General features: G+C 35.5%; 3 protein-coding genes across 4 annotated transcripts; 1 reads left to right on the top strand and 2 right to left on the bottom strand.

Moving 5' to 3' along the window:
* The first annotated feature begins 1,703 nt into the window (after positions 1 to 1,703).
* Positions 1,704 to 14,577, top strand: LOC126691742 (uncharacterized). Of its 2 annotated transcripts, XM_050386845.1 has the most exons (18): positions 1,704 to 1,921; positions 2,448 to 2,517; positions 3,429 to 4,013; positions 4,100 to 4,246; positions 4,361 to 4,474; positions 6,391 to 6,449; positions 6,947 to 7,013; positions 7,157 to 7,208; positions 7,317 to 7,409; positions 7,506 to 7,589; positions 7,701 to 8,119; positions 9,902 to 9,963; positions 10,466 to 10,535; positions 11,550 to 11,630; positions 11,722 to 11,823; positions 12,869 to 12,993; positions 13,701 to 13,779; positions 14,155 to 14,577. In XM_050386845.1, exons 1-18 carry the CDS (start codon positions 1,875 to 1,877, stop codon positions 14,260 to 14,262), a joined length of 2,364 nt encoding a protein of 787 aa, XP_050242802.1. In that variant the 5' UTR covers positions 1,704 to 1,874; the 3' UTR covers positions 14,263 to 14,577. The 2 variants fall into 2 exon arrangements, with proteins under 2 accessions (XP_050242802.1, XP_050242803.1); XM_050386846.1 differs by lacking the exon at positions 7,506 to 7,589.
* A 1,489-nt stretch (positions 14,578 to 16,066) lies between these two features.
* On the bottom strand, positions 16,067 to 18,761 carry LOC126691743 (SNW/SKI-interacting protein A). The gene is made up of 2 exons (XM_050386847.1): positions 18,555 to 18,761; positions 16,067 to 18,077 (listed from the first exon to the last, which is right to left on the bottom strand). Exon 2 carries the CDS (start codon positions 18,037 to 18,039, stop codon positions 16,219 to 16,221), a length of 1,821 nt encoding a protein of 606 aa, XP_050242804.1. The 5' UTR covers positions 18,040 to 18,077; positions 18,555 to 18,761; the 3' UTR covers positions 16,067 to 16,218.
* Positions 18,762 to 23,008: 4,247 nt separating this feature from the next.
* Positions 23,009 to 26,451, bottom strand: LOC126691744 (probable serine/threonine-protein kinase PBL7). The gene is made up of 5 exons (XM_050386848.1): positions 26,126 to 26,451; positions 25,159 to 25,346; positions 24,730 to 24,919; positions 24,227 to 24,618; positions 23,009 to 23,728 (listed from the first exon to the last, which is right to left on the bottom strand). Exons 1-5 carry the CDS (start codon positions 26,244 to 26,246, stop codon positions 23,426 to 23,428), a joined length of 1,194 nt encoding a protein of 397 aa, XP_050242805.1. The 5' UTR covers positions 26,247 to 26,451; the 3' UTR covers positions 23,009 to 23,425.
* Between the last annotated feature and the right edge of the window lie 290 nt (positions 26,452 to 26,741).

A 26,741-nucleotide genomic window follows, 5' to 3' on the forward strand; every position in this document is an offset into this window, starting at 1 on the left:
GGACGACATAGGTTGAAACTCTAAAAAAAAAAAAAATCTTATTTCATATAAACTATGAGCCTATATATAAAAAAATAAAAATAAAAACAAACAAATTAATTATACATTTTTTTTTTTGGGTGTTTGGAAGCGACCATGAACAACAATAGGAACGATTGGGTAATCATTTTATTTTTATATATCTAAATAATACTATTTAAAAAATAAAATATTAGGAGAGCATTGCCCCTCGTCTATGAATAGCTCCGTCACTCTACCTTTATCACCTTCTCATATAATCCTTTCAAACAACAGATTAAGAAAACAAACTTTCTAATAAACCCACCGTCCTAGGTTATTTAAAAAACGTCAGTAAAAAGAAGTTTCATTTTCGTGACATGTATGCACTGCAACTACTTAAGGACAAATAGTATAAAAATAATATAGCGTCCGTTTAACCTTTTTTTAAAGATCATAAAATCAATAAAGTCAGTTCTTTTTTGAGATAAAAGTCGGCTCAGCTTATCAAAAAAATTATATAATTATTCATATTTCAATAGGGATTGAAGATTGAAGATGAGAGATTTGACTTTGAATCTTTTCAATAGAAATATCAGATATGTCAATTGAGTGACGAGAGTTTTAGTATAAATTAGCAATTTTTAATACTACATAAATATAGATAATAATAGATTTGACTTTGAATCTTTTTGATAGAAATATCAGATGTGTCTATTGAGTGACGAGACTTTTAGTATAAATCAACAATCTTTAATATCGCATAAATATGGATAATGATTGTCTAAAATTCCTCAAGTCATGAACTATCACAACATTAATATAATAATCACATAATTAACAAGCACTGCCAATCATGATGCTTGGATCACATAATAATTGTTTGGATTCACTCCCATAAGAGAAGTGAGCTTCCTAAATGGCGCCAATAACCTCTATCATGGCTATAACACCCATGATGCCTAAAATGACAAGAATTATGGAGAAATAAAGAACCATACTAAAAGCCATATAAACTGCATTATTTCCCTAGTTACAAGTATAGAAAACATCAAGTAGAATCCATTACACCCAACGATAAGAGATTATTAAGTTAAGTGTCAGAGAAGCTTAGGACAATATCATATCTATGTCAGCCAAGTCATCTAATCCATGTTGACCCTCAATCGATCATGTTATAACTAATACTATGATAAAACTAATGTCACAATTACAATAAGTAATGTTAATAGTTTTGGAAAAAAAAAATTGTGAAAAAGATTGCACCCTTAAAAGTATCATTTTTTTTTTTAATCGCAATTAAAATATAGGTTGTGAATTGTAGTTGTGGGAGATGCGGTGGAAATTTCAAATGAACTAATCGTTTATACAATTTTTCATGAACTAATCATTTACACAATTTTTCTTGTGCATTCATTATAAACGTACCTCATGAACATTTATTAAAAGACAAAACTTGTGACCACTTTTTGCGACCAAAAACTTATTGCCATTTCTAACATCGCTACAAAAAAATCGGTTGTCTCAATCCCTTTGTAAAAGTCACCCAAAACTCTCCAAATTTCCGCTACGCGTCCTTGAAATTCCCAACACACTCAAGTGCTGTCTCTCTAACAAAGCCCAGCCCGCTAAACAAGCACGTGACCATCAACATCCACCTGTAACGACTAAAAAAACAAGCAAACAAACAGAAACGTTTGAAAAATCCACAACTGTAAAAATAAAACCGAAACGGCTCACACAAAGCTTTTCAGTCAGTTTGACACGAAAACGAAAGAAAAAAAAAAAAACGAAGAAACGTTCAAATGTGCAGGAATTCAAGGACTCGCCATTAGATCATTCCAAAACCCTAATCTCTCTCTCTCTCTCTCCCAAAAATGGCGGAGCTGAGCTTCAATCTCCTCCACACTCTCGATCCCAGGAGGTACAAATTTTCTCACTCTTATCTACACAACAATAATAATATATGCGCATAGTTCTCATTTTTTTTTTCTGGTTTCTCAAACGTGTCCTCAAACCCTAAATTTCCTCCCATTATTTGAAAACTAAATTTGACGAATTCTTGGAAATTTTAGAGAAAATTAGGAAGGATTTTTTTTTGATGAATGAATGAATGAATGAAGTGTGTGAAATGTGAGTGAGATGAGGTTTGGAGTTTTCTGAGTTTGGTGTAAAATCAAATCAGAGCTATGGGCTGTAGAATTGCAGTTCTTTTTGAATTATGTTGTTGTCCTTGGTGAGTAAGCGTAATTTGGAGGTTGGTTCTAGGTAAGTTTGGAAAAAACAAAACACAAATTGGTAGACCTTATGATTTTCATGATTTTTTTTTTGTTGTGTTGATTTCTTGGTTTTTGTTAATTTGTTTAATGTTTATAGCTTAAGGTTGGGAGCTTGGGATTGTAGATTTTCGGCATTTAGGTATATTAAATTATGAAATTTGTTGTCAACAGGGATGCTTATGGATTTGCTTTGAGACCGCAACACACACAAAGATATAAAGAGTATGCTAAGATCTACAAGGTATCTGCTATCGAGGTTTATTTTTGTTAATACTAACTAGCTGAGGCTAAGCTTCACACTTTTATGAAACTGGTACTTGTAGATCCACGTGCAAAGTGCAATTTGTGAAGAAGTAATTCATTGTAACTATCTGAAACAATATTACATGTTTTGACATTGAAGGTTACCTATCAAAAAAAAATGTTTTGACATTGAAGGTTTTGACAGTAGAGATTGCAATTCCATAATATTTAAATTTCATGTTTTTTTGTACTAGATAATTCTACACAAAACATGCGTTTATGGATAGTATAGTAAATGATATCTAATTAAAACAACATTTGGTCTGTGTGTTAAGACTTAAGAGAAGAGAGAACGCGTAATCTGACAGAGGGAGTTTCAAAATATTAATCAAATAAAAAGTTATTAAGTGGTGTAACATTAACACTAAGTGTAACTTGATGCTGACCCATAGAGGATTCATTTTTCTTCGTAGGAGCATCTACAAATATGATGACTTTTGTTCTAGTAATAAATAGACATTATCTGTTCTTCCACTGAGAGGAGCTGTTTGTGATTGTTTGAGCAACTTGCATACTAGCCTATTAGGGTTATGAACTTACAATCTATTTTCTAAGATTTTTGAAATAAATAAAGCACACGGGGTGTTTTAACCACACACGCATATATAAAGTACACTCATTTATATATATATATATATATATATATATATATATTGTGGGAATATGAGATCTGATAAATCATTTCCATTTTCAATGTGAAATTTATCCTTTACCATATATGCTGCATTGAAGCAGATATTTTTTTTAAAGTTTTTATTTTGATAGTTAAAAATTTCTCGTCAAAAAATAGAAAAAAAGTGGCAGTAACAGGTTATTAAGTCCAGCTTAGAGATATATTTATGGTATCAGGAGGAGGAAGGGGAGAGATCAGATAAGTGGAAGGAATTCCTTGAACGACTTGCAATATCTGATCAACCGTTCTCGTCTGATGAGGAATATAAAGAGACATTACAGGTTGAAGCTACTGAGTGCAAAGTAGAGACTGTTTTAGAGAGTGAGGAAAGTGATGATTCAAGTGGTAGGAAGTCAATCTCTGATGGTTCGAAGGAAAGAGATCTTGAAAAGGAGGTGCATCATTCAAAAGAAACAAAGACGCATGAGGTCCAAACATGGGCTCAGATAAGACCATCCCTTGGTGCTATTGAGATTATGATGAGTTCTCGAATTCTGACGAGAAAGGATATGATAGATGAGCAGAAAACTATAAGCAGGGATCATCTTCCATCTATAGAAGAGGCAAAATCCCCAGAAGGGGCTTCTGAAGAAGAATTTGACGAAGACGTTTATGTTAATGCCACATCGGATGACAATGCGAATGCTGCCGGGACAGTAACTGCAGAAGTTGATGAGGTCTCTCCCAAAAATTTATTTCCTTTGAAAGAAGAAGTGGAGTTCCTAGTCCGTGGGGGAGTTCCCAAAGATCTCAGGGGAGAGGTATAGTTAACATTGATGAGTTCATTCATTCTCCATAATAATGTTCATGAAGAAGTGCAGTGTTTCCTACACTATTGCCATTACAGGTTTGGCAAGCCTTTGTAGGTGTAAAGACACGGAGGGTGGAGAGATATTACCAGAATTTGCTGGCGCAAGAAGCTAATGATGGGGAATGCAGGGAGCATGAGGACTCATCTGGTGTACCCAAGAAATGGAAAAGGCAGATTGAGAAGGTCATTAGATGCATGCGCCTTGGACTTTATTTCAATTTGTAGGTGCTACTTCTTTTGCTTTGTGTTGCACTTTGGGTTTCTCCCTAGACTAACTTTTTTATTTTCTCTTTGCAGGACATACCACGAACGTTCCCAGGTCATCCTGCTTTGGATGACAATGGTAGGAATTCCTTGAGGCGTCTGCTTTTTGCATATGCTCGACATAATCCCTCTGTTGGGTACTGTCAGGTAAAAGAATCATAAATAGTTCCTACTTTGTGAGTTTTGCTTCTATGAAAATTCTTGCTATCAAACATGCACCAGTTTACATAAACGTCTTTTCCATGAGGCAGAATGAAGCCCAAATCCCATGCTCTGTCATGGGTAAGATTTTTAGATAATGTTGCAAAAGCCCCTTCTTGGCTCATAGTTTTCTTTTAGAAACATTCTTCTTGACTCTCTTTCTCTCAAATCTCTCATTTGCTTGGTTTCATCTACTTTATATATTGTACAAAGTCATCATGATTTTGCTGAAATACAACGAACTGAGAGGGCCTGAATGAATGAAGTTTCTGTTCTAAGCTTATCATAATCAAACTCCTGAAAGTAATTCTTAAAATGCACTGACCTACAACACATGACTGTATAAGGTATTGATCATAAAAAAAAAAATGTATAAGAATTGGTCGTTTTGGAAACAATTTGGTATCTGGTAATGACATTTAAGCCTTAAGGATATGGAATACTCTGATCTTGTTAATTTAATGTGTTTTGTTAACGCTGCATCATCTTTGTAAAGTCTCCTCTCGTTCTATGTATACTTTAAATAGATATATATTTTCCATACCTTTTATTTTTCTGGGTTGCTCCCCTAGATATGTTTCAAATTTGCTTTTGAAACCAAACTTAGAACCATGGGTTCCACAAGTTACATAATGGCTATAAAACTAGTAATTACCTATATATAAAAATAAATAACAAAAGGTTATAAGACTGGTAATTACTTGATTTAGGCTGACCCTTAATATCTTGAATTGATATAAAGATTAGTGAAGCCATCTTGATGAAAGATTTTTTTATTAGCTTTTAACTGGTAGGTTTTTATATCCTTTATTAAAAAATAAAAAAGGAAAAAACTCCAGGACATGGTAGAGTTTTCTTGCAATGATATCTTACTCATGTGAGGCATCCAAACTAAGAATCTTCAATACCATGTGGTGGAAAATTATAGTTTGGTTGAAGACAGACAAATTTGTAGTTTTTTGGACATCTTAAGTGTTCCTTTAATCCAAACTTAACTTTGTAGGCTGTGGATCATTGATTGCTTCTGGAGTTCATCTCCTATTCTTATATTGTTAGCCCTTACTATAGTTTTGTGTGTCAATATGCACACGTGTATCATGTGCGTGCACACACACACAAATATAGGAGTGAGGTTAAAGTTATACCGGTGTAACTTCTGTTAATGTTACATCACTTAACAATTTTGCATTGGATGTGTATTTTAACAATTCTAATCTTGGTTTACCTTGTCACCTTATATCCTCTATAAGATCTATAATTATCTCATATCTAAAATGTTTAAATTTAAATTTTTTGTATTTTATTTATACATAGAACATGAGCTTATGGGTCAAATAGTAAAGAACATCTGATTGATATGAAATTTGGTATGTGAATTAAAAACAAATAAAACATGTAATTCAACAATAGGATTTTAAAATATTAAATTAATAAAAGTTATTAAGTGGTGTAATATTAAGTATTAACAAAGTTACACCAGCTATAAATCTAACCTAACCTAAACATATATTCTTGTGTGTGTGTGTGTGTACCTATATCTATTCACTCACACACGCCACACATTTGTATGTTAAGAATTTTCAAAAAAAATTAGTGTATTTTCGAAAGGTTCCCTGCCCCTTCCCTCAAACATCCCAAAAAAAAAAATAGTAAAGGAAAAACTGCTGAGGCGTTCATTTCCTGACATGACATTTTGAAATTCCCTTGAGACATTCTGTAAGAACTCTTGTTTTAAGTTCATTTAAATAAATTTTACTATAATGCTCTTTTGTCTGTTGATAAGTGTTAATGATCTTTTCCTTGTGGTTAATCTTGGTTATTGTTATTGTTGTTCTTTCACATTAGTATCAAATTACATGCAGGCAATGAATTTCTTTGCTGGTATACTGCTTCTTTTGATGCCTGAGGAGAATGCCTTTTGGTAAGTTTGATTGAGATTATGCTGTAATAGGATTTCTGAATGGGGCATTATTTGTGATTGAGGCACAACCTTTCTGTTATTGGGCTCATATAATTTTTTGTTTTTGTAATTGACTTAAAAAAGTTGCATCCTCGTTAAACATGACTGCACTGTAAAATCATTCTTTTCACAAACAGGCAGACATGAGAATACTTGGGTTAACTATAGAACTGATTTTGTTTTTGTTGAAAGACGAGAATGAAATAATTTAGAGAAGTGGAAGTAGGAAAGAGAAAACACAAGGGTTAAGTGGTTCAGCCTAACGGCCTATGTCCACGGGATAAATCCCTAGGGGCTACATATTTAATGTATTCTCAATTGTTGATTACAATGAACCCTAGTAGGGTATATATAAGAGCTAGGGTTAGGCCTACATGGGCTTACAATATATTGGGCCTCTTGGGCCATTATGTTAACATAAACCCAAAATCTTTATTAGTTTTCATGGAACCTTTCAGGACTTTGGTAGGCATTATTGATGATTATTTTGGTGGCTACTATACGGAGGAAATGATTGAATCTCAGGTGAAAATTTCACCATAGTTTTTTGCATTTTTTTTTAATTGCATCCTGATTTATAATTTTCTATGTTCATTTGGACAATGATAGATTTAGTATTCAAAAAGTAGTTTTCAATTATGTTTAAATGATCTCTTCTGCTTTATCAGGTGGACCAACTTGTGTTTGAGGAACTGATGCGTGAAAGATTTCCTAAATTGGGTTTGTCAATTTTAAACATGTGCTATTTTTGTCATTCTCTTTTGTGATTCTTTTCATTAAATGAAGCAGTGTGGGTAGTTTTTTATTCCACTTATGCTTCTGGTGCAGTTAATCATCTGGATTACTTGGGAGTGCAGGTAGCATGGATATCTGGACCCTGGTTCTTATCCATTTTTGTGAATATGCTTCCTTGGGAAAGTGGTGAGGTTTATGTGGTGTGTGTAAACAATATTGATTTTTCAACTTTTTGGTGATCATACATGCTTATCTTTTTATGGGTTACTACTTTCCCTACAGTTTTTCGAGTTTGGGATGTTCTTCTATTCGAAGGAAATCGGGTTATGCTGTTTCGAACAGCACTTGCTTTAATGGAGTTATATGGTACTAGGATGTGTGTGTGATTTGTGTAAAGTTGCATGTGAGGATTTCAACGTTATCACTGTTTTTTGGTGTTTAAAGTAATGTAATTTTTTTGTATGTAATTTCCTGTAGGTCCTGCTTTAGTTACAACTAAAGATGCTGGGGATGCAATTACTTTGTTGCAATCCCTTGCTGGCTCTACATTTGATAGTAGTCAGCTTGTTTTAACTGCCTGTATGGGTTTTTTGGCTGTAACTGAGGCTAGATTGCAAGAACTGAGAACAAAACATCGGCCAGCTGTACTAGTAGTAGTGGAAGAAAGATCAAAAAGGGGTCGAGTTTGGAAGGATTCTAAAGGGCTTGCATCTAAACTGTATAGTTTTAAGCATGATCCTGTATCACTAATAGAAGAAAAGAAATCCACTGAAGGAGGTGATAATCTTGCAGATGAAAATAAATCTCCTTTAAACGGGACCACTAATTTGGATGGATTGCTTAATAGCCTAAGTGTTGATTCAGAATTAGATTCTCTACCAGATCTTCAAGAACAGGTAGCTTTCTCTCATTTTCTCTTCTATACATAGTGCTTGTTTGATTTTTGAATACCATGCATGTACTAGACACTGTGTTGTTGATTTATTAATCTTGTGAGGTCCATCAGAAAACAGATGTTATTTTAGTCTTCTTCCACCTTGTCCATTTTGACATCATTCTGGATATTGGTGACTGGCCTTGTTGGATCGATTACATGAAGTTAGACTTCTGGAGTGTGAGATTCCAAAGAGTCACAATGGCTTCAGCTATAGTCTTTCCTAACATAGCAAAAGGAATTATGTTTAGCCTTTTCTCTTTCTCTCTCAATCAAATTATACGGAAGATCATTTAAGTTGTTGGTAGAAGCTTTTTTTTTTTTTTTTTTGGGTTAGGTACTTAGCAAAATAATTCACTTGAGGCAATCCAATTCTATTTGGTCCTAAATTTTCCTTGTTTAAAATATTTCTTATTAGAGTGTTTAAGACCACTACTGAAGATTTTTCAAGTGCAAACCTAAATTAACTAGGTTTGCTTTGGCCTTGCCTTGAGTAAGTTCATTGTTTATCTGCTGGGGGGAAATATCATCGTTAAACCCCAGAATGAAGAGAAAAGGGGAAAAAGAACTCAAAATTGACTCTTGATGTGAAATTTTTTTTTTAAATGATAATTCATTGTGCCACCATCCTTGTTATAAGTATTATTCCCCATCTTTCACCTCCAAATTTTGATGATGCTTGTACGTTTTATGCTCGTCTTTAGTAATTATATATAATCTTTAGAATCTTTGTGGATATACGTGAGTCAAGTCATCTCAACGATGCAAAACTACACTTGCAACACTCATAAAAATTTAAATGTAATTCTTTGACTTTCAAAGTTCTTTTACATAATTTCCAATGAGTTCTAGCTCAAATGGGCACTTCCTCCTCCCACAATTATGGGGTGAAGTTTGAGATTGTGTGTTCGAGAATGCTAACTACATGAGTAACTTACCAATGGAAAAAGTATTTTACATAATTTTATTATAATCAGTCATCTTCTAATCATTTAACTTTATTACATCCTTTTCTCATTCTATAAATTCTTTTGGATAAGTAGTTTTTTTTTTTTTTTTAATAATTCAATAGTTACAACAAATGGGGAATTTGAACCGTAGATGCCTATGTTGGAAATACCAGGATATGCCAGTTGAGCTACAAGGCTTTAGGCAAAATAACTAATAAACTACAACAGTATTAGAGCAGAAGTGCATTTTTAACTTTATTACATCCTTGTTTCATTCATAAATTTCATTGGATTAAAACTTTACTCCCCAGTTACAGTATTTACAAATGTGCTTCCTTTGTGGACCAAAACAGTTGGCATAATACATTTTTTAGATATTTAATAAATGTGGTATATTTTATGTTATTGTTTATTGAAGGATTTGTAATTTTAGTTATGAAGTTTATCTTCCTAGAAAATTGTACCAAATTATTGAAGATTTGTAGATTATCCATTGTCAATTCAAGCATTTAATATTTGACTCCTTGGTCTGCTTTGATATCTTTGATATCAGTTCCCAATCTTTTTGTGGCTTAATTCCACAACTTAATAGACTTAAATGAATTTTTATTCTTATGATTACTCTGCACTTTTTAGCCAGAACATTTCTGTGCATGTTATCTTGCAAGCTTTGCAATTTCCAATCATACTATCTGATTTTATTGCAAATGTATTTCACTTGTTTCTATTTGACAAATACAACCAATCCCTGCGCAACTCCTTTTAAAGTTCAATCATTAACAGCTTATGTGCAGGTGGTTTGGTTGAAGGTGGAATTGTGCAGGTTGCTGGAGGAGAAAAGAGCAGCTGTCCTCAGGTTAGAACTATGTAGTTTCTGCATCTTTCTAGTAAAAATGAAAGATGTGTTAAAGATAAATAAATAAATGACTAATTTAGTACATGTGGTAGGAGGCCAGCCAAGCCCAGTGTTAGTTCTGCCCTTATTTGGTCTACTTATCTTATCCACTCTGCATCCATGTTCCCGGAATGGATTGATTGAAATTTCCTTACTCGGAGAACTTTGTGTATTTAACCTTCTTAATGCTTTTGCTTTCTTTGCATATTATTTTTCCTTTTTCTGCCCTTATAATTGTGAAACTTCTCAAAGTCAACTCTATGCCCAATTCTCTAACTATTTTTATCTAAAGAGTTGCTCAGTGACAACTTCTGATACTAAGATTAATCGGTATCTATAAAACTCTATAGATGGCAATCAGTTTCAAAACATTGATGATTCTTATAATGATATATAAATATGTTGAATATGACTTACAAAAACAATCATGTAATATACTTTTGTGGCTCCTATTCTTTTCCAGGGCTGAAGAGCTGGAAACAGCACTTATGGAGATGGTCAAACAAGATAATCGAAGGGAATTGAGCGCAAGGGTATATTAAAGTTTATTTAGAAGATTATAAGTAGTTTTGTCTGCTTATTATACCACATTGAAAAATATATGTGCTGTTATTGCTTTAAAATGGACATGAATTGGGGTTTCCTCTCTCTCTCTCTTTCTCACACACACACACAGAGATTTGGATTTTTTCCCTTAAGCTCTGTTGGATCCTTTATATAAATTTTATAAATTTGCTGCAGTTAATGAGATAAATAGCCTCTCTAAAGCATTTTATGTGTCAATGCTTTATTTATTTATTGTCAATACTTTCCAAGAGAGTGAATACTTTCTGTTTCTCTAAAATCCTGCAAGTATTATATGTGATCTTTAGCTCGAATGACACTTCCTCTCATAAATATGGAGTGTTGAGGGTAGGTTTATGAGTTTAAGATCTACTCATTATTTTCTTTTTGAGAAATTTAGTGATGCAATGGTGCAGGGCAAGGCTGGATCATGGTTGCCTGCAAGGGAGTTTGCCTGCCCCTTGGCGCCTCGTCCCACACATAATTTAAAACACACAATAATATGAAGATTGATATTGAATAACTAAAACCAAATCTTTTCCAAGCAATAATACTCAATAATACAAAGCAACCACTCATTCACACCAAAGTCAAAAATGCATCCCCACCACACCTGGTGGTCAGGGCAAATTAGTGTTTTAGATCCATGAAGCAGAAAATGCTTAATGTGTACTACTGTTCTGATGGAGATGAACAGTGGCTTTATATAAGTAAAACGACAACAACAAAGCCTTAGTCCCAATTTTTTGTGGTTGGCTACACATCCTGGACAAATTAGTTTGTGTTGGCCACATGTATTCTAGTGGCTTTATATTAGTATAAGATCATTGCATGGGAACCGGATCAGTCTCCCAAGTACAATAAGTTCCCTCTTTCCATAAACTCTTTGTCAGCCATTTTGCTTGTAATAGAGTGACTAAATTTTGTGCTGGTTGTCAACCATCTTGCTTACAAGGTTTAAATATTTTTATATTATCCTGCAGGTTGAGCTATTGGAGCAAGAGTTAGCAGAGCTAAAGCAAGCCCTTGCTGACAAGAGGGAACAAGAAACTGCAATGCTGCAGGTCTAGTTATTCCAGATGTTTATTCTCCAAAGAATGATGTATACTTTGTGTGAGTCCCATAGAAATTTTTAATTACTTTTAGATGCTATAGGTCCTCATGCGGGTAGAGCAAGAGCAAAGGGTTACTGAAGATGCTCGAATAAGTGCGGAGCAAGATGCAGCTGCCCAGAGATATGCGGTTCATGTGCTTCAGGTTCTTTCTGATCTTTGATGTGTCCTGGTTATTACAGATCATAGTAGAGTCTATGGAGTTGTGGAAAGACAAAAGTAGTCTAAAAGTTTTAATTCACATGTCTGAGGTAGGCTCATCTGCTCTATGAATCAAATGAGCTTAGGTGGCAGATTAACATGCCAGTTTTAATTTTTACATTTGAAAAACCATGTAAACAACCTATCCATCATTCCTTTGAAGCATTCTTCTAACTTCTTTTCTCAATTACATTGAGAGGCATTCTGGTCACTAAGGTTATGATCTCAATAATGGTTTTTTTTTTCAATCTCTCTCATAGTAATATAAACCCATATTGTTCTTTTTCAATCTCTCATGTAAACCCATATCAATATATGAACTCTAATGAGATTTGGTCTTTGTCTGACTTAACATGATGGTGATTGTTGCTAGATACAAAATCCTTCTCAATGCTTTCCTCAATTCAGCCAATTGATGGAGCATCTCCTATAATCCTTTTGAGTACTATAAATTTTAATCAACTTGTTCAATGATGATGCTTTATCTTGATCGGGCTCATTTCACATGGTTGTTTCTTTGGCTCTTAATATTTTGCTCCAAATGATTGTGTTATCTTACCTTCATCTTATAAATAGCCCCTCTGCCATCAAATAAAGTGATAAAAATACAACTCAGGTATTAACTCTTATCATTTGAGGGGCTTTGTTACCTCTTATTGTTACCTTTTATTTGTGGGTATAATAATCTTGAGGCATACTATATTTGTCACTTTGTGTCTCTACTTTTTACTCACAACTAGAATGAAGTTTGTTGTTTTATGAATTCTAGCACTTCTACTTCTGTCATGTAGTCTGTTCTAAATATAATAAACTTATGGCAAATGAATGGTTCTAGAAAAAAGTAGTTTTAACCATTCTGGTTATTCATCTTCTTATCCTTAACCAACATCAAATTAAAGATCTCACAAAGCAACTATATTTAACTTTCTAGTTTTGTATTACATGAGTGATGATTACACTTAAATCTCAGCACGATGATATATTTGCAGGAAAGATATGAGAAGGCTTTGGCTTCAATCGCTGAGATGGAAAAGAGGGTGGTTGTTGCAGAATCAATGTTGGAGGCTACCCTGCAATATGAATCTGGCCAATCGAAAGCACATGCTTCTCCACGGTACATGAGAATTCTCTTGACATCAAATTTCTGTTTCATATTCAGTTTAATCCATGTGTAGTCAAGATCTTTTGATTGTTGATGTTGATGATTAACAAAACTCCTCAACTAACATCCTGAAAATCCTTGGTTGGTCCTTTGAAAATTTTGGGTATGCAGTCCTCCTGGATGTAAATAACAATTCTTTAATCTGACAAAGTGAATCAGCAGGTGTTCAGCTCTTTGTTCCATTAACATAATGATCCTTTCCTATTATGGCCTTCAATCTTCTAACTTTTAGTGGATGGACAAAGTTAAATGCCATTGTCTTAGATTAACTGACACAGATAGCACCTTTGCCAAGAGTTTTGTGGCTCAATGGCATTACAGGGAGAATTGGGGTTCAAATGCCTCTCCCCCACTTGTTGTAAGTAAAGAAGGGGGGAAAAAGAGATAGTATAAGCAACAGAGAGATAAATGCGAGGTGGGAGTTCTTCTTTCAAATCTGATTTTTGAAGCATGGGAATTATCTGGTCACAAGATTGTTAACTTGATATATTCTTTCATATCTGCTCTGTGATAAATGTGCTTTATGTGCCTTAAGAAAATTTTCAAAATATATGATCAATAGTCAGCAAGTATCAAATGCAGTTATAAGTGTTTATCAATCCATTGTTTCTGTTGTGGCAAATACTTCTAGATGATTATAAAGGTAGCTGCTTTTGTAGGTCCACTCGTAATCAAGACACTCCCACAAGAAAGACAGGTCTATTGTCATTTGGACTTGGTTGGCGTGATAGAAACAAGGTAAAACATTTGCACTTTGCCTGTTTAAAGAGTTGGTATTTCATTTTTCTGTCATTCAGTCTCCAATAGAACAATGGTGACTGAAATATTGTTGCTAGATATACTCCAAAACAGTCATCAATGGATCATAAGACAGTTTGAAAAGCATTTCTTTTTCTGTCATTCAGTTTCAAGAGTCAGTTTTCAGTTTTCTATTTCTGACCATCTATGCGTTAAGTAGATTACGAAAAGTGAAGTTTTATGGTCCTTAATTGTTTTGAGACTTCCAAGTTGGCATTGCTCTCTTCTTAAGTTCGCTTTAAGCTATTCTGATACACCTATATGCGCTTGGTATTGTTTATAAATCTTGTCAACTTATATGCATTCCTTTAACAGGGCAAACCAACTGATGTTAAGGAGTCCAATTTAAGTCATTCCCCCAATGAGGGAATGGACCCAAGCTCGTCAGAGAAAGAAACAAAAAACGAGCAGAAGGAAACTTAGTGGGGAATTGAAGTGGTAGACTCAATGCAAAGACTTTCTTATAATGAGCTCCTAATGCCCATGTTCTTAATTGTTGTCCTGTTTAGTCACTATCGTTCCTATTGTAATCATCCAATGGGAATTGGAGTGTGAAGGGCTATCTATCTGTACCATTGTCAATTTGAATTGATACATCAATTCCTTTTCTTTTCTTTTTTCTCCCTCACCTAGTCACTCTTTAAGTGTACAGAAAATAATTAGATTCATTTTTATTAGAACATTTATTTTTAATAAAACATCATCACCGTCCTAGAAAGAGACTTTGTTTAAGTCAAATATTTGCATCGATGGCTTCCTTTTGCTTGCTATTTCTTTACCTGAAAAATAGAAATAAATGCACGAACCTCAAGCAAAGTATTATTTTTCACGTCTACAGAAAGGATCCTTCAATTAGTTTGATGAACTAGAAATTGTTTAAAAAGATTATTTGCAAGTTGCTGCGTAGGGGGTAACCCATCTAGTCATCTACTAATCTACTTCTAGCACGCATTTAGGAAATCCTTTTCAAGAACCTAAGCGTGTAAGTTGTAATTGGAGTAATATCACTTTTACATTAATAACTACCGTCACTGGCTCACTGCTGCCACCAAAGTGCCAAGCCTCCGCTGGTAAGAGATGGTTGTTTATGGGGTTAGGGAGAGATGGTTGTGGAAGGTGAGAGAAGCAAGTGTTTGTGACGGTAGAGAAAAATAGAAAGAACCAAATAATAGAAATTAAAAAAGGGGAAGAATATGAAGAGAGGTCACAAATTGACGAGCTTTTAAGTTTCCTTATCATTGGATTAAATCAATGGTTAAATATATTACACCCGTGGTAATCCCAGATTCACGGATACCATAGAACACTCGTTTAAGTTTAAAAGAAATAAAAAATCTTTGTCTGGGATCCACTACTACCAATTCTTATCACTATCCTCTTTGTTCTAGGAGAACAGGGGGGCCTGGCGGGCTCGTTGCACTTGCTGTGTATCAGGGTCAAATTATTGTGAGGCAACTTAAGTCAAAGCTGTGACAACATCAGCAATGACTGGCCACATATTTAGGCTGCTTCTGAACACACATTGCAGCCATGGCAAGAGTTTGGTACAAGTCCCTCAGAGGAAAGTGACATTAGAGCACTGCATCAGCCATTTGTGACAATTTCTCTCCGTTTTTAAACAAGGATCAGGCAACTGTCGCCAATTCAAGATGAAAATTCATTAAAAATCGACTTTGCATAATTAGAGATCAAAATCATTTTCCAGGTTTCTGTTTGCTATGTACTCGTTGAGAATCTCAATCTGCATATAATTACAAACTGACATCGCAAGGAGGGAGTACACAATCATATATGCTAGCAACCTATTCGTTGAGATAATTTGACATATAAAGTTCATTTCTCGACATATTTCAACCACTTAGCAAACATCTTGAACTTGTAAAAGTGTGATAGAATCTAATGTGATTGAAGCATGAGCATTTCCAGACTGCTGGTCGTTTATATTTAGTAAGATCTTATTATAAATGCACGTGTACTAAGATACGATCAGACTTTCCACATTTATGTCTCCTTGACAGGAAAGCTGCCTTCAATTTCTCTAAAACACAGACAGAAAGAAAAGCAGAACGCATGAAGAGGAAAAAAAAAATAGAAAGAGCTGAAAGGAAATAAGGATTTAATTCTCAGGAAAGAAGCAATGAATGCATGAAGTTTATCAGCTACTGAAACCTTTCAACTTAAAAAGGCTTCCTAGATGCTAATATATCATATAACAAAAAAACTGAAATTTAAGAAAAGGAAAGGATAAAAGATAATCTCAAAGGAAAAGCAATTATACCGTGCACATCAAGCAGATCAGCAACCAAAAAAAAATGATAGCTTTCCAGCTTAATAAACAGAAATACATATCATCCCAACAAAAAAAAAAAAAAAAAAAACTTAACGCCCTCTTTCAAATCCAATGCGAGTTCTACTGGAACCTCCGTCATAGCCATCTCTCATTGAAGATCCAGCACTTGCTTTCATAGTCCCACCACTACCAACTTTATCGAGGGCTTTCTTACCCTTCTTCACCTCTGTCAAGAACTGATCCAGTCCAAATGGATCTGCCTCTTCAGCCACCTGCTCAAACTCAAGTGGTCCATCTCTTGGAGCAGCCTTTTCAGATGCCCCTCCAAAGCCCTTATCCGGCTTGAAGCGGTCAGTCTTCACGATCTTCTCCAATTGCTCATCTGCACCACCATAAATCTCTGCATCGACATCTTTCTTTGGCCTGTATAAAGTTGAAAGTGTTGGCTGAGCAGTAAACAAGCCCTTGTCATACACATTGTACTGGTCATCAGTTGCAAATCCTGAGTCCATTCCTTTCTCCTGGTTAAAAAGTCTTTGGTCATACATAACCTCTCCTCCTCTTCCTGCTCCAGCAGAAGCCATGCCAAGAGCAACCTTCTCACTAATATCACGATCTCTATCTCTTGTGATCTTGCTCTTCTTCCCCATAGCAGCATCCTTGGCTTCCAACCTTCTCTCCCTCTCCCTTTCTCGACGTCGCTCCTCTCGAATTTTTTCACGCCGCATGCGTTCTTCCCTTTCCTCCCTCGACTCCTTAGGCATATCCTTCTCTCTTTCCCTTGAATGCTCATAATCGACTCTCATATCAGAGTTATCCATTGCATTCTTCTCAGTGGGGATTGGAACAGCAGCAGGGGGTGCCACACCAGTTCTCTCCGAGCGTGCCCTTTGAGCTAGTGCCCTCAGCTCCTGTTCTTTCCGTTCCTTCTCCTTCATCATCATCTCCTTTTGAACCTTTGATCTCATTGCTACAGCTTCTCGAGCCTTCTGCTCTGCAACATACAATGCTTCTGAAAGCTTTGCAAAATTATCATTGATCTGGACATCTTGAAGGCCCCTGCCATCAGCTGCAAGACGTTTATCAAGAGGAATTGTATAACCTTTTGGGTTCTTCCAATTTGAAATGCAAGGTGGGATTTTCCAATCCTGTTGGTCCTTCACGGTCACTGGCCTAGGAGGAGAATGCATCACTGGCACAGGTGGGGACCCAGACGCCTTTGGAACACGCTTATGCTTGAACTTAGGTGGCTCAAGCGGATCCACGGGCATCTCCATCATCCTGATTATTCTCTCTTTAGCACCTGAGTTGAATGCAACTGATTGCTGTGACGGCTTATACTTTATAAACTTTGAGTCAGAATTCTGTTTTGGCACATTTTTTGGTTGTGCCGCACTCAACCTCACATTCACAATCTTTTCAAGTGCAGCTTTTGTCTCTTGGGTTGTCTCCTCAATCTCTTTCTGCAGCTCATCCTCATCATCATCATCGTTCTCTTCACTATCATTTTTCAAAACCTTTGGAATAAGATCTTTATGATCTGAGTAAACGATCTTGCGGGCATTCTCATTCTGCCTCACAATTGCATCATAGGCAACATTGCCATGGGCATCAACAGTAACAGGAAGAATCTTCGATCCAGGCTTCGATGATCTATCCCTACCCATGTCAAGCGGGTACTGTGCAATATGGATCTCCGGAAATGCACCCCCATCCCCAAAATCCTCTACCTTTCGGGGAACAAAACCCGCTCGCTTCAAATAAGGAGGAACAGGATTCTGCTTAATAACACTAGACTTCTCCGCTTCAGAGAAGTTAAACCTCTGCTTGAACCACGGATCATTCGAATGATCATAATACAAAGTCGTGGTCGCTTTGGCTGGCGGAAGAACATCCTTCAAAGAAGCCATGATTAAAAATAAAAATCACCAAAAACCCCACTACAGACCTGCAAAAAATAAAACCCAAAAACAAGTCACAATTAGTGCATAGCTACAAATACCAATAATTTCTTTCTTATCTAACTACTTAGGGACAACCAGGTTAAATTAATAGATCAAACCAACATTCACACATAAAATCAAACAGCATAATAAGCTCAAGAACACAATCACACAGAATCTAAATCCAAAACCAATACAGGAAACACAAATTTAAATTAATTTATTGAAAAAAAAAAGCTTTAATTGATGAAAACATCGATTATAGATCCTAAAAACCGAACCCTAACCCTAACCCTAACCCTAACCCTAATACCCATATTTATATCTGCAAAATCCGAATGAATACCCTCACTAAAACCCTCAAAAATCACCAAAATCCAAACCCCAACTACAATTAAAAAAAAAAGGGTTAAATTAATCGACCCAATTCGAATCAAACAAAATAAGCTGAGATGATATGAGATAAGAGAAAGAAGAATTACCTATTGATGTAAACGACCGAGGATGTTCGGAGCAGAGGTAGCGATCAGATTATATCGAGAGACAATCAAAGTATCGAGTGGCTGAAACCGAAACCAAAGTTTTTTTTTTTTTTGTTAGGATAATTGGTGTGGTGGTTTTTGAGGATTTCAATTTCGGGGCAACTAGTTTTATGTTTTCCGAGGTCCTTCACTCCTTCTTTCCCAAAAAAAAAATGTTTTCCGAGGTCCTATTAGTCTTTTTAATCAATGTGTGGGCGGCGGTTTAAGTTTAGCTTTCTAAATGTCACGTGCGTTGCACATGAGTGTTAACACTTTTTTTTTTTTTTTTTTTTTACAAGATAGTCTAATCTATGTGTATATGTGTGTGAAACTCTCTCCTAGAGACTTGAACGCTGGCCCTTACCCCCCACACTCCACAACCACTTATACTCGTGGAGTAACCATCGCACCAAATGTGTGCAATGATATGAGTGTTAACACTTAACCGACTGTGGGTGGTGGTAAATGGTAATTGCAAGTTTTTATTATAGTTTTAGGATTAAAATTGTGAAGTGCAAGCATTGCTGTCAAATTCCATAACCTCGTACAGTAATTGGGTGTAATACATTAGATTTTTCGATTAAATTAAAATATTTAGTTGTTTTTAGAAAAAAAAAATACTTTATTCTTATATTTTATTAGTCTTTTTGAATTCAATTAGCTAAGTTTAACCCTTCTGTTTTATTGGGTACATTGAAATGGCCACTAGAATGGAATTGACAATATTGACCGAAAGTGTTTTCATAGTTTGTAGGGATGTTAGGCCCAGTAGAATATACAAGGCCTGGAGCCCAATCTGAGGACATGAAGTAGTCTAAGGAGGGATGAACATTATCAGAGGAGTTCATGTTAATAAGTGAATAGGTTATTTTTTATCATAGGGGTCCATGAGAGCGGTCCGAAGATGAATACCTCCTCGGCTAATCAAAGCCCAGGTCCGAAGTAGTGGTCTACCATCCAGGGCATCGTTACAGGAGATTCTATTGATATGGATAAGTATCACAAAAGCACAGAATAGAGAGAAGTTCTAAAATATCTAAAGAGAAAGATGCTACCACCGCATTGAATGCTTTGCACCTAACCAACTGGTCACATTAATGTGGAAGTGATATCTGAACTGTAATTTTCAGCCTTACAGCTACTACCAGAGACTTCAAGAAGGTGCTGATAGAATAAGGATCAATACCAGCAATCTGCCCTACACGTGGAGGGTAAAGAGGAAAGAAGGAAGATAATATAAAACAGAAAGAATACCCTGAAGAGAGGGGATCGAGAAATTAAGAGAGAAACATTGTAGCTATCAAGAATTGAACTTGTAATCAAATTTAAGAAGAAATATATAAGAATTGGTCTCCTCGGACAGTGCTGAGGACGATTTTCTTTAGATTAAACCAGTCTATCTTAATTTTCTTGTCATTTAAATCCATTTTATTTGTTGTCTAACTCATTAAAGCCCAGTTTTTCAACCCACTCTCTATAAATTCATTGTATTGGGCTCTTTGGGCCTAAGTTCATCCATCATTTGGGTTTGGGAGACAAATTGTGTCCTTACAATTAGATTTTTCAATTAAATTAAAATATTTAGGTGTTTTTAGAAAAAAAAAAAAAAAAAAAAAAAAAAAAAAAAAAAAAAAAAAAAAAAAAAAAAAAACTTTATTCTTATATTTTATTAGTCTTTTTAAGTGTTTGAATTCAATTAGCTAAGTTTAACCCTTTTGTTTTATTGGGTAAATTCAAATGGCCACTGGAATGGAATTGACAATATTGACCGAAAGTGTTTTCATAATTTAGGGTTAGATTTGTGCAATTAATTTTTTTTTTTTTTTTTTAATAAAAGGAGATAGCGAGAGTAAAATTTAATGGGTTGGGGATATTGTTAATTTTTTTTTTTAAAGATTAATAATATTTTTATTAAATAATAGGGTTATATTTAGAAGTACATAAAAAGGACACCAAAGACTTCTATTCCCTTAATAATAGTAAGTACCGACCTAGATTTTGAGTTTTGGATTAGAATCTCTTCTAGGTTTTTTTTTTTTTTTTTTTAATTCTAGAGTTAAAACAATGGAAAGAAAAATTTGAATCCTAGTTCTTCTCGTAACAAAGAATAGGCAATGTACTTATTATAAAGATTAGTTGTATGTTGCCCGTGAACAGTAAAGTCCTTCCACTTTTAGCATTTGGAAAACACTTAGAGCATTCGCACTGGGACTTCTAAATGGCATATGTAGGATAACTTTACAATTTTCACACAAAAACCAAGCTTTATCCGGAATTCTAAAACTCAACTATTGCAAAAAAATTTCCAATAGTGCTATACTTTTAGAATTGCACTGTAGCTCAATTCTAAAACGAAATATTAGTTCTTTATTCCATCAGTCCTCTCTCCCTCACTCCCACTCTGTCTCTCCATCTCCAATCCCTGTTTCTCTCGATGTGCAGTGGTGGCTTGTTTATGGTGGATCTCGGCATGTCAAGGTCACGGTGGTGGTGTTTTTTTTTTTGCAAAGTCCCCCTTCCTCTCAGTCCTCACTCTTTCTCGTTCAAGGCTTGCACCGGAGCTGGGTTGGGTTCGTGATTTGATCTGGGCATGGTGGTGGGCTGGGATCGGTTGATGGTGGGTTTGGATTGGTGTGGATCGGAGCTTCGATGGTGGATCGGCGTGGATCGGTTGATGGTGGGTTTGACAAAGGTTTGAATTGGAGCTCCAATGGCTCTAATAGTGATTTTTTTTTTGAATGGGTTTGACCATGGGTTGCTTTTTTTTTTTTTTTTTTTTGGGGTGTTGACGGTAGATTTATGAGTTGCTAGTAGGGCTGTCCAAACATATCTGGTGACCCGACCCACCCGGAGAACCGACCGGAACCGATCCGAAACCGGCTGACCCGACCTACTCCAGCGGTCGGCGACGAATTTTCTCCACCAGAAACCGACTTCGACAGGTCGGTTTCGGTTTCTCTCCCCAAAAACCTGAAAAACCCGAACCGACCGGCGAAAAACCCATAATCCGACGAAAAACCCAGATTCCGGCGAGAAACCCAGATTCCGGCAAGAAAAAACCCAGATCTCGACCAAAAAACCCGGATTCAGGCGCTATTTCACGTAGATCTGACAAAATTTTGAGCGAATCTAGCGAAATCTCATCGAATCTGGTGAGATTACGGCCGGATCTGGCGAAATCTCATAGATTCCGATGAGATTTTCGCCGGATCTGGGTTTTTCTCACCTTTTCTCGCAGTTTCCTCGCCGTTTTTTTGCTGTTTTCTCAGATCTTTGACTCCGACCGACCCGTCCGCGCACTCGTTGAAGTCTGATCCGCCCGACTCATTTACTCCGGCGGTCAACGGCGGGTGAGTTTTTCCAAAACCCAATTCCGTTGGGTCGGTTCTGGGTTGGGCACAAACCTGACCCGGACCGACCCGTGGACAACCCTAGTTGCTAGTGGTGGGGGTGTTAGGTGTGTGTAGTGCAGCGGTGGTGGGCTTGTGTTGTATTGTAAATGAGGGTGATTGTGGGATATATTATTGATAAAATGACTTTTTGGGATGGTAAAATAAGATGGGATAAGGTGGCTTAAAGGACAAAACTTTATGCTTAACCGAGTTAGAATCTACTTCATCCCATTGTATCACAAGTCTTTTCCTTAACTGTTTGAAGCTTATAAAAAAATTGTATGTCGAATCAAATTATCATTCATGTATATTTTAATCATATGGTTTATTAAATTATTTAAACAAGTTACATAAACTGGGTAATGTTAATAAAAGTAAACATGGATGTTTATTTGGAGTTTTGGACTCTCACGATATGGAAGCAACTTTAGAAGATTTTGTCCATTTTACCCCTTTACAAAAAGCCTAGGTATTACAAATGTAAATTGCTATTGTTTTTCAAACATGCATGCAAACGATGACAATAACAGCTATTGCTGAAGGAAGGGGCCACAGCTTGGTCTGATTTCTCCCAGAACAAAAAGAACAGATTCTCGTTAAGTCTAGGAACAATGGAGAAAGAACTTAGAAAACAGTAGTATAAATTTACAGCTGTTTATTCATATATATGAGTCCAAGACCATCACTCTGACACCAACCCAAGAATTTCCAGACATAAGTACATAGGTCGCTCTAACAACTATTGAGCTACACTTTTTTAAAATAATAATAATAATAATAAATTCAAGGAAATTATTTTCATTCAATAATCCGAGTCTTGATATGCGTTCATTAACTTCCCTTCACTCTTTATTTGGGATGAAACTTGCAGTTTCTCTTCAATTACAACTTGTGAATCAGATTAAGTTGGATATGAGAACAGATATGGCACAATTGATGTGTGTTGCGTGATGGTTGAACCGTTTTACTTCACAATTCACAGAGCTTTCATTTGTATTTGTAGAATGCACAACAATAGCAGGATTAAGTAAAAGAATGTGGATATATATAAAAACAAGTAGCCCACTGCCAAGCTTTTATGCGTAAAGCAACCTAGGTTCACATACGCATCAAGTAAAGAAACGTACAAAAATCTTTTAACAAATGTATAATCGAGTATGGAAATGCACCTGTTATCTATACACTGCAAAATTTGATAACAAGGCACGAGTGAAATGTATGAACAACCAACACTAAGGTCTGAGCCTTTTATCACTGACCACAATGTAAAATAAAAAAATTTCATCTGTATAAAACCACTATAGTTCTGAAGCAGTAGCCATGGTTGGCATGAATGACAGCAGCCCAATAAGTATCAAAGAACCATTTCAGATTCACTTCTACCACAGAGCACTCTTTAAGTGAACATTTCGACCACAGAGCACTCTTTAAGTGAACATTTTATTTTGATCTCTGAGATCCACCACCACCATTCTGCTTCTTATCACTGTCCCTCTTTGTTCTAGGAGGAGAAAAGAGGGAATGGCGAGAGCCTTGGACTGTATCAGGCTCATATTTTTGTGAAGCAAGGTATGTCAAAGCTGTAACAACATCAGCTATGACAGGCCGCATATTAGGCTGGTCCTGAACACACATTGCAGCAATGGCAAGAGCTTGGTACAAGCCCCTCGAAGGATACTGACCTTGGAGCAAGGGATCAGCCATTTTTGAGAATTTCTCACGATCTTTAAACAAGGGTCTTGCCTGTCATTAAACCAAGGTAAAATTTCATTAATTATTGACATCAGAATTTTCACAATCAGATAAAAACTGTTTACCATGTCAGTGTTGCTATTAACTTGTTGAGAAGAACCTCAGGTTGCGTAATTTCAACTTTATATATTTTGGCATTGCAAGGAGGTGAATAATTATGCATATGCCAGTAACTCATCTGTTGATATAGCCAGGCTCATAAATTTTTCGGCTTGTAGCACATAAGGTTTATGTGACTATATTTGGAACACTTAAAAATAGGCAATCCTCTTGTACTCATTGTAATGTGATAGAATCTACGCCATTGAGGCATGATCAATTCCAGAGTGCTAGTCAAGTAGGAGTATATTACTAACTTAACATAGTGAGATCTCATTATGAAACAGATCCAGTTGTTAGCTCACAAATACTTTAAAAGGGACAAGAAAGGCCTGAAACCCCTATCAACATCAGTACATGAAATATGAAATTAAGGTGGCAGTCTCTTACCCATTGAACCAGATTCTGCTCTCCTGCAGCTTTTGAATTGTCAATTGCTTTCCTGCCTGTAATGATCTCCAAAAGAACAACCCCAAAGCTATAAATATCTGATTTCAGAGTCAGTTGACCTGTCATTGCATACTCTGGAGCACAATATCCATAGGTGCCCATGACCCTTGTGGATACATGTGTGTTATCCCCAACAGGCCCAAGTTTGGCCAAGCCAAAATCAGATAGCTTGGGATGATAACCTTCACCAAGCAAAATGTTAGCACATTTCAGATCTCTATATATAACTGGAGGACTAGCTTTGTTATGTAAATACTCCAATCCCTTTGCAGCCCCAGCAGCAATTTTCATTCTTGTATTCCAATCAAGTTGTTTCTTACCAGTTGAAAGCTCTGCAAAATAAGCATATGACACCGAGACCAAGTGAGAGATTTAAAAAGGAAATAGATAAAGAAGGGGAAAAGATGAGAAATAAAAGCACAGCTGCAACACAAGATATATACCAAGTAAGTGGTCTTCCAAAGATCCTAGAGGCATATATTCATAAACCAGAAGCCTTTGATCTCCATCAGCACAATAGCCGATTAAATTAACAAGATTAGGGTGGTGGAGCAGACTTAACATCAAGACTTCAACAAGAAATTCCCTGTTCCCTTGTAACCCATTACGATCAAGCTGCTTGATAGCTACAGCCTATACCAAACACAATAATAAGAAGCAAGTTTCATAATTCATCATCATCCCATATCTTGTAGGCTATATAAAGAATTCGACTCTGAAAATCTTAAAAATCAAAAAGCATAAACGTGATTTCTTTTCCTCTTTTTTGTTAAGCAATCAATAAGCCACCTATAAACAGTTAAGAGTATGATGGACTAATTACTTTATCTTCTTCTGTTATGAACATTTAATGTCTAATGAACTCAACTAACCTGATCGGTACTTTCCAAACACCCTTTATATACTTTACCAAAACCACCCTCACCCAAAAAACATTCTGCTCTAAAATTTTTAGTTGCAGCTGCCAACTCACGGAATGTAAATGTTTGTGCCGATATATTATCCGACCCGCCACTTTTAGAGCCCTCCTTGACACTCGAGGAAGCTGTCTTTAATTTCTCTGAAAACACAAACATAGAAAGAAAAACAGGAAACAATGAGAGAAAATAAAAAATGAAAATAGCCAAAAGAAAATTTTGGATTTGATTCTCAGGAAATCAGAAGACAATGATCGGAATGATTGCATGAAGTTTATCAACTATGGAACCTTTTACTTTAAAATGCCTCCTAAATGCCTATTTATCATAGGAAAAGGCTAATGTCAATAATACTACAAGAGACACAAACTGATTGTGGCCATAAATGTGATTGATACTATTTCAACAACATAATAATCAAATAAATTACATTTTTTTGTGATTTACCACACATCCGTTTGTATCACTTTTGTATTCTTAACAGGCAATGACCAAAGCAATTATAAAATAAAAATAAAATAAAAAAAAACAAAAACAAATCTTATAATCGAAATCAACTCAAAATATGCACAGAAACTTTCTTTGCTGATAATTAAAAAATATAATGAATAGAAACCAAGCAATCCAATCCCCAATTTTTTTATTTATTATTTTTCTCTTGGTCCTTTTCAAATCCTGGAGAAAACTTCAAAACTCCAAATGGGCAATGGCAAAATACAATCGAATTATTTAATCCCTGATCAAATCTCCGCAAACCCAGAAAAGAAAGCAAGAAACTTTATCAAACTAAAAAAAAAAAAAAAAAAAAAAAGCAAACCAATATAAGACTATACTGATTGAAAGCACTATTAACAAACGCATCATTGATTTTCTGCTTAATAGTACACACATAAACACACATGACACATATATCTTAAAATACCTGAAGTGGGTTTGATAGATCCATCAAATGACTTCTTCTCCTGCAGCACTATTTTCTTCTTAGTCTTTGTCTTCTCTTTACTACTACTCTGTAATCCTCCAGAGCATGGAATCCAACCCATGTTTTTTACTTTTCAAGAAAATATGTATATATATATATATATATATTTATTAGCCTATATAGAGTGTTATCAAAGAGAGAGAGATTAACAAGAATCAATCAACAGAGAAAGACCAGTGTTCAGATACAGAGAACAGGGTTAGAACTTAGAATTATAAAAGCCACCTCTCTCTCTCTCTCTCTCTCTCTCTCTTCTGGGTCTGTCTGTATATCTTTAAATATTAGTTTTTTAAAATTAAAAAGAAATAAGTTTTGCAAATTGTAACGTTTACTTTTTCTTTGCTTTGTTATTTTGTTTTTTTAATTTTGATTCCACACTAGAAAACAAAGATAGATTGGCTGAGATTGGTGGAAAGAGTGACTGGACCACTTTTGAATTTTTGAAGCTCTGAGCTTGTCGAGGATATACTACATAAGACGTGCGACGTTGTCGTTTTTGAGGCTAAAAATATGGGTTCACAGTTTCACACAAATGAAAAATCTCTTTTTGATTTTT

Source organism: Quercus robur, chromosome 7, assembly GCF_932294415.1.
Source record: "Quercus robur chromosome 7, dhQueRobu3.1, whole genome shotgun sequence".
Taxonomy (NCBI): Eukaryota; Viridiplantae; Streptophyta; class Magnoliopsida; order Fagales; family Fagaceae; genus Quercus; species Quercus robur.

What these genes read in the sequence shown, in the direction of transcription:
- LOC126691742 (XM_050386845.1), top strand. Translation starts at nt 1,875, where the DNA reads ATGGCGGAGCTGAGCTTCAATCTCCTCCACACTCTCGATCCCAGGAG. An exon ending in CCTCTGTTGGGTACTGTCAG is followed by an intron (nt 4,475 to 6,390) that starts GTAAAAGAATCA and finishes AATTACATGCAG; the next exon opens with GCAATGAATTTCTTTGCTGG. An exon ending in AAAAGAGCAGCTGTCCTCAG is followed by an intron (nt 9,964 to 10,465) that starts GTTAGAACTATG and finishes ATTCTTTTCCAG; the next exon opens with GGCTGAAGAGCTGGAAACAG.
- LOC126691743 (XM_050386847.1), bottom strand. Translation starts at nt 18,039, where the DNA reads ATGGCTTCTTTGAAGGATGTTCTTCCGCCAGCCAAAGCGACCACGACT.
- LOC126691744 (XM_050386848.1), bottom strand. Translation starts at nt 26,246, where the DNA reads ATGGGTTGGATTCCATGCTCTGGAGGATTACAGAGTAGTAGTAAAGAG. An exon ending in ATCTATCAAACCCACTTCAG is followed by an intron (nt 25,347 to 26,125) that starts GTATTTTAAGAT and finishes TTGTGTTTTCAG; the next exon opens with AGAAATTAAAGACAGCTTCC. An exon ending in GTTTGGAAAGTACCGATCAG is followed by an intron (nt 24,920 to 25,158) that starts GTTAGTTGAGTT and finishes TGTTTGGTATAG; the next exon opens with GCTGTAGCTATCAAGCAGCT.